This window comes from Xyrauchen texanus, chromosome 23, assembly GCF_025860055.1.
Source record: "Xyrauchen texanus isolate HMW12.3.18 chromosome 23, RBS_HiC_50CHRs, whole genome shotgun sequence".
Lineage (NCBI taxonomy): Eukaryota > Metazoa > Chordata > Actinopteri > Cypriniformes > Catostomidae > Xyrauchen > Xyrauchen texanus.
Genome location: NC_068298.1, coordinates 25499716 through 25512451, shown reverse-complemented (window position 1 = coordinate 25512451; position 12736 = coordinate 25499716). Strand labels below are relative to the sequence as shown.

Here is a 12736-nt window from a genome sequence, read left to right as displayed (position 1 = left end):
CTATAAAATTACTGTTTGTTTAGAGCGACCCGCTTAGACCCACCCCAACAGTGTGACTCAACCAATGGTGTGAGTTTGGGGCAGAACGATCTGGTGACAACAGCAGATGAGGGGCGTATTATGAAATCTGTTTTGAAAACATTGTTTATATTTGCAAATCCGTTCAGTGGCACTAGTGTTGCCTACATTACATACTTTAGCTTTAATAATTAATAATCTTAATTTATGGACCTTTTAAAGGGCCCTTTCCAAAAAACAATTCTTAATGCATTTATTTGTGATTCATTTAATTAATTAATCATCATCATGCAATTGATTCCTTTTTTTCTTAACAACCAACAACCCTAATTATAATAATAATTTGTACATCAGAGGCATGGCGCTTATATGAAGCCGAACGAGTTTGAGTCTCAGGTCATTGCACCTCTAAGTTAAAAATGTCAATAAGCTTAGAAATAAAATTAAAAACATTATAATTATAATATCTGTATGATCATGAATGTATGAGATTTCCCTAATTCTTGAAATGTGTGTTGTAGCTGCAGGGCGGCCCTCGTGGCCGGGATGCCACTGTGTACCCTGCCAGTCGGCGGTGGATCCTGAGGGGCAGGAGCTGCCCATCCAGTGCAGGGGGCAGAAGAAAAAGCACCCTGACCAGGACATGAACCTCTGCTGGAACGAAATCAAACGTAAATCCCACAACATCAGGTACTGCACTCTCCATTATCACTTCAGATCACCCCATATCTTCCCGGGTTTAATAACTTTCCTTTCCTAGAGATGCATATATTGCTAATTCTCCCATGATTCTTATAAGCACAAATGAATTAATTGATTGGGCAGTGTACGCACAGCTGTTTTGCATATCATTTGGATGTCTGTGATACATGGAGCTTTGTTTACATAGCCTCCTAATTACAGTCTCGACCCCAACATTTCTCAGGGGACACATTTAACAGTGTGGGATTGGTTCAGACAGCTTCCCTGCAGCACAGGGTAATAGGTTCATCCCAGGATGGCCAATAGTAGCAGGGCCTTGTCAGTATGCCGACATCATCCGGCCCAGAAGGAAGGATTTGTTCATACAAACATCGCATATAATGGAAATGGATGGAACACTAAGTGGCTTCCACCCTCAGGGATTATATTGCACCAGCTTTCCGGTTGCTGGATGACATTTTCTTTTGACATACAGATGTCCCACACATCTAATGGCTGGATTTTGTTTTGTTTTGGATCTGTAAAATGCAATGGCAAACATTTAAAAAGGTTTAAATAATGTTTTGATTTTGCAAAATGTCATTTGCGCAAAAAAATACAATAATTTACTCACCCTCATGTTGTTCCAACCCCAAATGACTTCCATTTTTCCATGGAAAACAAAATAGGTCACACTTTACAATAAGGTTACATTTTTTAACATTAGTTAATGCATTAGGTATCATGAACAAACACTTAACAGCACACTGTTTTTTACAGCATTTATTAATATTTGTTCATTTTAGTTAATAAAAATACAGTTGTTCATTGTTAGTTCATGTTAAATTAATGCTTAATAAGTATTGTTAGTTAATGTCATTGTTGTTAACTAATATTAACAAATGGAACCTTATTGTAAAGTGTTGCAACAAAATGAAATGTTAGGCAAAATATTAGTCTCAGTCACTATTCACTTTTATTGTATGGCGAAAAAATGCAGTGAAAGTGAAGGATGACTCGCACTGACATAACATCTCCATTTGTGTTCCAGGGAAGATAGAAAGTAATTCGGGTCATACTGGGCAAACTGTTCCTTTAAATGAAAGGATTAGATTTTTGTTTTTTGTTTTATGCCTAATGCTGAATCACTGCTTGATTTTGTAGATTGTGTTCCAGAGCAACATTGTATGAATAATTTACTTAAAAGTTTACCAGTTTGTTTTCGTTCACTGGCAATGTGGCAAAGAAAGAAATTAAACAGACTTGTAGAACAGAGCTTTTCTTTGTCATTCTCATCTGAATGTTTGACTTTATAGGGGTATAATCACACTGTGGGGGGGGGGGTTATATATGGGTGGACAGAGGCATGTTGGGAATGTGTGATCATAGACTTGTCTGGATGCTTTTCACCTCTGATGGCCCAGCTGTGAGTGAGTGCTGATGGTTTGAGTCATAACCCACATCCTTTAATCCACTCAGAATGCATTGCCTTGTCTGTGGCAAATTATAAAAAATAATCAAAACATCAGAACTGTGACTACTTTGGTTATATTTCAAGATTGCTAAATACTGTTGCTACAAAATAAAGCACATTTTGGTGTTAGTTTAAAGCAGGGGTCACCAACCTTTTTGATACTGAGAGCTACTTCATGGGTACTGAGTCATACGAAGGGCTACCAGTTTGATACACTCTTCTGAAATAACAAATTTGCTTAGTTTGCCTTATACATTATTAATAATGTAAAGACTCTGATCACGTTAATGATTTCTCACAATAATTACCAACAATGACAAGGTGGGAAACAGATATCAACATTCAGCACTTTATTTCTATTTATCTCAGTAATTGTAAAATGTTCAGATGATCACTTACATTACATTTCTTAGGACAAATGTCCCATTTTCACTAGCCACTGACAAACCTTTTAAACAAATCATGAACTATGTTGCACCATGTTTCAAAAAGTTATCAATTATGTACATTGTAATGTCTGTAATGTAGTGAAAAATCTTAAATATTTTTAAATAAATCTTGTCACATTTTGAACTAATGACCAAATCTGCTGTATTTTTAATAAAATAATAACTGTTACATGTCATGAACACACATTTTAAATTGAACAATTCTTCAATATTTTAATTAAACTTTGCCATGGCACTGACATGTTGCCACTGACATCTGGTATAATTTTCTTTGTTAGTGGGAAGACTGGCATTGCATGCTGTTTACCATTGTATTGTAATCTGGTGTGTAACTTGACACTGCAACTGTGAGTAACTCTTTCAGATATGCATCAGTGAGGCATGTTCTGTGTTTGTTCTTGATGAAGTTCATGTCAGAAAATGCTGATTCACATAGATAGGTAGAACCAAACAGGCTGGCAACCTTCATAGCTGCTGTACACACACACACCACTGTACTTCTGTGTCAACAAGGCACCAAAAGTTTGGTCCAGCCTGGTAGGCTTTGAGGTGGAGGTCATTTTGCAATGTTATGATTTCAATCTCCACCTGTCCAGCATCCAAGTTGAACGTTGTACTTAGTTGCTCAGCAAAGCTTGTTGTGTCCACATTCATGAAAGGATTGGAAATGAATGATACACATGGCTCAAGCTGATCTAGGTCACAAAACCTATTCTCAAACTCTTGCCCAAGTCTGTTTATGACTTCATAGTACTTGTCTGCAACTTTGTCAAATGTATCAGATGCAGAAGCATTGTCTTTCAGCACTGACTGCACAGAGGGAAAGTGCAGCACCTTTTTTCTCTGTAGATCCACAGACAAAATGTTCATTTTGGCTTTAAATGCATTTAAAGCACTTATCATATTAACAACAGTCTTGCCTTTACCTTGCAGCTCGCAGTTTAATTGGTTTAGTTTCCCAGTAATGTCCGTCAAAAATGCAATGTCAAGTGTCCACTCTGTGTCCTCTAGCAGTGAGACGTCTTTGCCTTTGGACTGCATGAACTCTTTGATTTCACCCAAAAGTGACAAAAAACGAAGTAAAACTCGTCCTCTGCTGAGCCATCTGATTTCTGTGTGTAGTAGCAGGTCACCATATTCAGCTGCCATCTCCTCCAATAGCACTTTGAAAATCCTGTGCTGTTTTGCTTTGGAGCGGATATTGTTTATGATTTTCACAACGGGAGTCATCACGTGCCCAGAGCCGATCACTTTGGCACACAATACCTGCTGGTGAATGATGCAGTGGTAATGCAGAAATTTTGGGAAGTCTGGGTCACCTTTACAGTGAGCGATGAAACCTGCATATCGGCCAATCATAGCAGGAGCCCTATATGTGGTCACCACTACCAGCTTTTCCAATGGTACCTTTTTCTGCACGAAAAACTCCTTCACTGTGTTATAAATGTCAACTCCCCTCGTAGTTGTCTTTATGGGCAGTAGTGTCAGGAGTTCTTCTCTTGTGGAGAAATCTTCAAACACCATCCGGATAAAAACCATCAGCTGCACTGTGCTGTCCACGGACTCGTCGCACTGGATGCTAAACCACCTGCACCTCGCCAGATCCCGGTCCAGCTGATCGACCAAGTTACTGGACAAAGATGACACTCGTCTAGCCATCGTAGATGCCCCCAGTTGGACGTCGGTGAGAGTGGCGATTACATCGCTTCCATATTTCTCGTCTTTAAGTACAGTGTTAGCAATTATCATCATTGCTTCTTTGACAACTTCTCCATCTGAAAATGCCTTCTTCTTCTTGATCAGGAAATGCGTAGCTCTAAAAGAGGCTTTTTGTGACTTTTTTGCCGGCCTTGTGAAAAAAGCTTGTTGCTTACCCAAAGCTGTCTTTAGCTCAAGGGCTTTTTCTGCCTGTAGTGCGCTTCCCGGTGGGTAGTTAGTAGTTTTTGTGATTCGTAGTAAAGTGTCTCTCCACATTGTGCCGCTTTGCCGTTGCCACAGTCGCTCCGCATATAAGACACACGCAGGTTTCTTTCACAGTCGTAAAAAAGAACTCCCGACTCCCATTCGTTGTGAAAGTGATACGTTTTCTTTCTTTTTTCTGCCATGTTTTTGGGGTAAGAAACTACGTTCAGCACCAATCTTCGCTGCGCCCTCTAGCTTAGCCTACTCTCCACGAGCACTGTATTGTCACACGCACAATACTGACCGAACTGGAGTACGTCAGATTTCACCTAAACTTATCTAAACTTCATGTATAAGAAACATATTTTTAAGATATTTTCATTTTTTTAAATCTATATAAATGCAAGTGTGATTCAAAAAAAATGAATTGCAACAGAATAAAATACAATTTTATACGCAGCTGAGTTGTGCTATTTTTAGAACAGGCCTGCGGGCGACTCATGTGGTCTTTGGGGGCGACCTGGTGCCCGCGGGCACCGTGTTGGTGACCCCTGGTTTAAAGGAATACCCATACCCAAAAATAAAAATGTTGTCATAATTCTGTCTCATGTTGTTCCAAACCTGTATGACCTTCTATCCTCCATGGGACACAAAAGCATAAAAGGAGTTTTCCCCATGTAATTACAAAGAATGGGGACTTGAGTTTCGATCTTCAAAAAGGATGCCTAAGCACTTTAAAATATCGTAACATTACTTCATACGACTGGTGTTATATATATATATATATATATATATAGGTCTTCTGAAGCAATGCAATGACAATTTGTGTCAGGAAAGATACAAATTTAAGTTGTTATTCACTGATGATCTTTTTCTCCTAAGAGCTGTTAATCTCCTTATGGTGGGGTGAGCTAGAGACAGACACAGTGGGTGTGGTTTCAGGCCTCGGATAGTCATTTATTGGTGTAAGGATATTTGGTATGCAACATTTGAAAGGGAAATTTAAAGTGCCCTCATTCTCACACCGTTATATGTAAGGGAATTTAGAGTCTCGAAATATGTGAGCTATGAACAAAATTAAACTGTCCTTATTGTACATTATTAGTAATGAAATGTATAATGGAATTAGTCACATTTGACAGCCATTATAAATTAGATAAATGACAAAAAACTTGATTATTTCTCATTATAAAATTCTCCACCAGAGTTGTGACAGAATGTGAAGTAAATGATAAATACAGAGAAAATTTACTTTTTGGAGTCTGTTGACAATGCCTTAAGAACCAATTATCCTTCTTTGAATCTAAATCGATTTGCAGTCGGATTACCCAAAGTATTCAACTAATACACCACACTTTGAGCAAAAGTCTTGGAGATGTACATGCATGTCGTTGCGTTTCCTTGCTTTGTATTTTTTGTGTTGCTTGGTTCTTTGGCTCTTTGTCGAAAGTTTGTTCCGTCGATGTATTGGACTCTGATATTATTGCGGAGATTTATTGTCTGGTTTAGTCAAGGCCTTCTGCAAGGACTCGTGACTCCCGTTGGGTGTGTGAACCATAGAGCATAGAGATTGAGAGGCGTCCTCTGGACTTTTGGTGTCCCAAGTTTTCCTTGGACTCTACATGTCACGGAGGATCTGGAAGCAGCAAGAGACGCTTCCAAATAGAGCGTTGCAAGAGAGAACTTCAGCAGAAGAGGAAGTTCAAGAGAAGAGAGCGAAGAGCGTTCTTCCTTGGGTAGGAACGTTTCGAATTGAAATTGGCCGCACCCCAAAGGTATCCTGAGCCAAACAGAAGTGACTTGGTCAACTGGGCTGTCCTTTTCAAAAGTTAATTTATGATCCTTTGTGGAGGATTCTTACAAACTCCCGCTCAAAAATAGTGCATGTTTAGTGCAACTTTTATATCTTGAAAACTGTACAAGAGACATGGCATTCGTTATCATCAACATTCTCTATGTAAACAAGCAAGCATTTACATACTAAATGTGACATTATTTCATGAATATTATACGTGTAAGTAACAAAACATGAACATTCCTGGTTACAAATCATACTGGTTAATTCATTAGTTTTACAACATGGATAATATATTACACGTAACGAGAAACCTGATTGTCGGGGTATAATATCCAGTTGAACCTTGAAATTACCATACAAGATTAAAGATTATCATCATTGATTTGTTAGTTAGAAGTGATTACCAATTACTACACTTATTTTAAAAGGTACATTTGCTATAATTATTCATTTGACATTGACAGTGAGGTTATGCCGCAAAAGTGGCTCGGTTCAACGACGTGGGGAACGGAGGTTACATCTGTAACCCAGACATTCCCCGTCTGTTGTTCGAAGCGACACTAGGGGTCCAATTTAATTCACGCCATGCGCTGAGCCGTGTACGTGTACTGCTGACACAGGAGCGGGCAGGTATTTTACGTGCCAAAGCTACCGGCTGTGTCAGGCTGCCTGTACCCTTCCTCAACACCCAAATTGTCAAAGCCTCTCAAAGCCAACAGGGGGGAACAAGGCAACGTGCCAAGCATGGGAGCAGGCTGTGCCAGCCGCGCCTTTTCTCTCTCTATGTTTCTCGTATAGAGTTAAAGCGGCTGGGGCCAACTTAACGCTATCATACTCATTGGGGAAGGCGATCTTTCCCAGTTTCCTATTCTTTCAGGGGGGAAAGACCCTGCAGGGACCACACCTGACCAGACTGGGGGAGGTATATAGTGGTGAAATACATCACATGGGCTTTTAGGTCACATGTGGAGAATGGCGCCGTGGTAGATCCTACCTCATTGGGAGGGAGGAGTTGCTGCAGACACGGTGACCAGGGGCCAGTGGGAACTGCCCAAGGGAGACGCGGGTCCACTTGCAAGGGGACCGTACCGCGGTAAAATACATACAGGGGGGAAGTCCACGTAAGAGCTTACCCAAAGACTTGCCGTCTACTGTGTCGTGGTGGGCCGCGATAGTGGCTACATACACCTTCAAGGTGGAGGGGGACAGCCTCCCATCCAACCACTCCTGCAGGAATGAGAGCACTGACCTAATTGTTCACCTCTGTGGGTCTTCAGCCCGGCAATGAACACCCGGCAGGGGGTGGGTTAGTGACTGAGGAGGAGGTCCCGTGGATTCGGAGAGCACTCTACCGCATCCAGGAACTACACAGGGGCTGAAGGGCATCTTTATAAATACGTGTCCTGAAAAGGACGTTCAACGCTAGCTGTGTATTAGTCGGCTCCGAAGAAAATTTCTGAATGAAACAGACGCATTTCCCTCCCTTTGTACCCGTATGTCTGGGGGCGGGACATGCAAATTCTGTCTGCCAATTTCTCATAGATCAGAGATGCAAAAGGCGCTCAAGAGAGACCCCTAGTGTCACTTCTTCAACACAACATCGAAGTGAGCGACAGACGGGAACAGAATGTATCATGGTTGCTATGACTACATGCAATGTCGCAATCAAATATCCAATATAAACTATAGGAGAGTTATAATGATGTAGTGTAGAGAGAAAAGAAAATTAATTTTGCGGCTGTAGTTTTATATTGACTTTGTAATAATTTATTTCACATAAAATATATATTTTTATAATTTTACATATATATTTTACTCCCATCTACTGAGGTACATCTACTTGGGGATTAACATAACTCAAATTTGAACATCAAATTTTTGGGTAAACTGCCATAATTTTTAATTCATAATTATGTTTACGCTGAAGCAAAGAATTGTGCATTGTGAGTGCCAACAAGGGATACACCTCTTGCATCCTCCGAATTCCTGTGCAAGAAGGTTGCATTCAAAGGCTGTGGAGTGTCCTACTTGCTTTTCTGAAATGAGACAGCCACTGTGACGTATGTGGCCAACAAATCCAAACTCTGCAGCATGCAGACTTTGAAACGAGACACAGCAAAAGTGTATCATAATCCTACTTTAAATTTAGTTTTTTTTTGGAGTTTTAGCTCAGAGCTTGCAGTGGTAAAAAGAAGGAAATTGAAAGAAGGCCATTACATATCGATGCATTCTGTTCCATGCTCAGCATTAAAAGGCAGGGGAATGGCATGGTGACCTTTCAGCTATCCTCAAAGCCTCGCCCCACTCTATTCAACAGCAGGCAGGAAAAGGCTTGATTGAGCAGCACTAACAGTATGCTAATTGCTGTCCTTTCTCTCTGCTCAGAGGCTCGGAGATTAGAATGTTAAAACCTCTTGCTAATGGGTCTACTGTCATGCCAAATTTGACATATAATAAATGTTCTTTGTGCATTTGACTGTAGTTTGTGCATTTGACTGTAGTTTGTGCAAGACAAAATTGAGTATTCTGTGAAGTTTTGCCTGTTTTTTTTTTCTCTTTTAGATGTTCCTAAACTTAAATCACTTTTTGAACCATTAAATGTAGATGTTACACTGTGTGTAGGCAGCAGGAAATATTTTGTTGGTTGCAAATTTTCAAGGAACCAACTACAGAAATGCCACCATTTTTATGTATGTTTCCAGTCTTCCCCTTTATGTAAAGTAAGTAAATGTAAGTTGAATTGGTCTCAGTACTGTTATAATTAGGGTTAGATTTAGGATTTACATTAGGGTTAGGAGAATATTAATGTTAGGGTGACCATTGGGGTAGGATTGGGGTGGGGTGGAATAATAGGGTTCAAAACAGTGTTACAATGAAAGCAAACGTTAATACAGTGAAAAAGACACTATTAGCATAATATAAATAAATAAATAATTTAATATTCTATTGAATGTCTTTTGAATAAAATATTTGATGCCATGAGTGTACCTTCATTTTACTATTATTGTGAATGGCCATGAAAAATTAAGCAATGTAATAACAATTTTACCTGGTAGCAAAAAATAGTCAGTTAATTTACCTGATGAACTTTCAGTTTTTACTGACCCTTTATGCTTCGCAAAGCTAATGTGTGCTTCTAAATCACTTCTCGACCTGGACGAAAGCATGGGAATTATTTGTGCAAATGTGCACTTTCGTTTCAGTATTGTTTCCACTCAGCTGTAATTTGCTGCTACTGTTCGATGTGGAACACAACAGCACTTCGAGCATTTGCGGAGAGATTGACAGGCAGGAATTTGGCCAATAGTTGCTGCGAGCCTCTTTTAATTGACCAATTGGTGTATGAGAATGCAGGACTTACAAAGCGGGGTTAAAGCAAAGCAAATATGCACACACAAAAAATTAAGTATTAGACCACTGTTGAGACTAGATGCACATCATAATGCAAATAAAGCCGAATCCCGGCCATTTTTGCAAATTTAGAAATCCCGGCCGGACGGTTTTTTATGGTCTGAAAAAGAGGACATGTCTGGGAAAAAGAGGACGTATGGTCTCCCTATTGATGTAATTACTACTCAAATGTTTACAAATATCGGACATGCTGTGCTATTCACATCACATTCACTCAAAGAAGTGAAAGAACACAGTTTAGGTCTCAGTACTGTTGCGCATGCGCTAGGGCTGGGCGATAGGATGATGTAATCGTATATCAATGATACCTTACAATTTGAGTTACGATTGCGGCATTCAATTAACAGGCGATGATCTACCATATCAGGAAATGGCAAAACCATGGATCTGGGAAGTCAGCAAATATATTAAACAATAACCCAGGTTGTGAAACCAGCTACATGATTCAATAAATTTATAAAAACATTTTTAAAGAAAAATCAATAAAGCCTCGGCAGGGTCAGTGAATATATTGCAATATTTTTTGAGGCGATTATATATAAAATATTTTTTTCATATCGCCCAGCCCAAGCATGAGTACAATGACATGTAGTTCCAGCTTTGTTCACTGACAGTTAAGAAATTTGAAATGCTAACACCAATTTTAGCTGACAAAAATAAATAAATAAATCAACCTCCTGTTTTTGATTTGTCTGTTTTCAGCAGGGTTTCCAACAAAAACAGTTATTAATTTAATACAAATGTTCTAGATGGTACAGTCACAAGTTGTCCAGGACAGTATGGTGGACAAATTCATTTTTTTGTCTGCTTGGCTTTTCTTTTTTTTTCTTCTTTTTTTTTTTTTTTTTAGCTTAGTCTGTATTCTGGCATTGTCTATTTATTATGAGCCACTTTCAAAATGTGTTCCAGCCAGCTGTAAGTACACTGTGCTGAAACCCACATATTTGTGTTTGTGCTAGACATTTATTTTTCAGTCTTCTTGGCCTTGTAGGAAACGGCATCAGTTGCATCATGACAAGGGACCAGAGATGAAGAACCACAAAAAGTAGATTGTATCTGTGATTTTTTGGGGATGGGTATGCTGTTGTGTTTCAGGCTCGTTGAGTTTTTTTTTGTTTAGTTTTTTTTGGCTAGGGCTTGCAATAAACCCACTTTTCAGACACCTTAATGAATGAACAAGTCAAAAGGGATTTAGAAGTGCATGAATTATTTAGTTCAAGTTTGCCCGGCTGTATTTGTAGGCATTACATCAAATAAAGCTAGTCCAGCCTGCTGATCTATCAGCATAAGGCCGAGTGGATCTCTCTCTTTTGCTTGATAGACACAATGCACTGCATACAGTTGCATTCTCACCTGCTGCCATTCTCCGAATCTCTTTGAGGGAATAATAGTCACGCATTGAGATAAACAACCAAACAACATTGTATGCTCAGCATGCAAAAATATATTTCCTTTGGAGAAATGGGAAATTTTAGTTAGGCTGGGTCAAATTTTGGTATGAGAGGCTGCCAGGCACTTAGGCGGCACTCATCATCCTGGACTTGGCACAAGTTGTACTTTGGGGAAGATAATGGTAAAGCTGGCTTAGAATAGACCATCCAGCTCTCGCTCACTCTTAACAGTGAAGTAGCTAAAGCTTGCACTCTCTTGCCAGGCTCTATTAAAATCAAATGTCTGCTCAATTCCACCTGAGACCTGGCCACGATCTGCTCTTAACAACTTATGTACACTCATCTTGCAGGTTAGCAGCACACATAATTTAGTCTTTAAACATGGTTTATTGGATGTGAGTAAAGTGAATATATGAATACATGAGTGTCTATGCGGGATGCATATCTAAAGCAGTGTCTTGCAGGAAATATATTCCTCTATATTGGAGTGCTTAAATGAAATAGTTAAATGGCATGTAACTGCTTTTGCAGTCACACTGGCGTGCAAGGCATCTGGCTGATAATACAGGTGCAGTATTTGTATGCATTTGCCATAAGTGCCTGTGCAACAGCCCATTGTGTTTGCCTTACTGTCTTATAAACAGAATGTAGGTTAATGAAGAAAGCAAGACAGGCCGTGAATGGTAAGGCTCATTTCCCCCATGGCACCATCGGCATCTTTAGCCAATAGCTGCTCTGCAGACAAATTTCCCACCCTTATTTCATTTTCATTTAGAGTTATGTTTTTAGAGAGTAATTTTGTTGACGGGACAGGCCTCAAAGAGAATGCTGCACAGAGCCTTGGGCTATGCTACTAAAACGGAAACTCAAATGAAAGAGAAAGGAAAATCATCATGCACCTCACTCTTATCTTTAGCATTTAATTATTCGGTGATCCGTAAAGCTGTCTGATGGTTATCGCACAACATGACCATAGAGTCGTATTTCTACTAATTAGTTTTATCTGTTTTTATTTCACTTAACTTAGTACAAATGAGCCAGGTGATTGAAGTACAAGTGCTTCTGCTTTGGATAAAATGTCTGCAAAATGATTCAATGTAAGTGTTTATGAACAGATGCTCTAAAAAGATGTGTATTTTCCTTAAAGGTGATGTGAGAGATTTTTTTAAACAATGTCACACAGAAAAAGTCCATGTTAACTGAGACATATCTCTGAAATAGGTGTCCTGAAATATCAAAATTTTCTCTATGTGTGCACCCTTAAACAGCAAACAAAAATGTGCATGTGAGTCACTGTCAGATTTTTTTATAAAGCCAATCACAAGACAAAGGGTGCCTTTATGTGTACAGCAAAACACTGAACACGTTTACATGCATATTCTTATGCTGATTATGCTTAATAAACTGTCAACATGTGTGGTCATGTAAGGACAATAAACGACTTTCATTTTCTGTTACGTCATACACGGCTTGAGAATAAACCAGTCGACACAGGTAGATTTTTTCCCATTACCCCAATTTCACATTGAATGTAAACACCTTAACTGGTGTTCTTACCAGCTTATCCAATGAACGCAAGTGTTGTGCGCATATCTCTTCATGGTTTGATGTC

The 12736-nt window shown here is 39.3% G+C and overlaps 2 protein-coding genes across 2 annotated transcripts in view; one reads left to right on the top strand and one right to left on the bottom strand.

The window, feature by feature from the left end:
• Window positions 1–12736, bottom strand: part of LOC127663229 (uncharacterized) — a 516242-nt gene that overhangs the window by 83469 nt on the left and 420037 nt on the right. The window lies entirely within an intron of this gene.
• drp2 (dystrophin related protein 2) overlaps window positions 1–12736 on the top strand; it is a 261720-nt gene that overhangs the window by 123867 nt on the left and 125117 nt on the right. The window contains exon 3 of the mRNA XM_052154732.1: window positions 540–708. Within this exon, the coding sequence (XP_052010692.1) occupies window positions 662–708 (47 nt within the window). The 5' untranslated portion in view covers window positions 540–661. The remainder of the gene's footprint in view (window positions 1–539; window positions 709–12736) is intronic.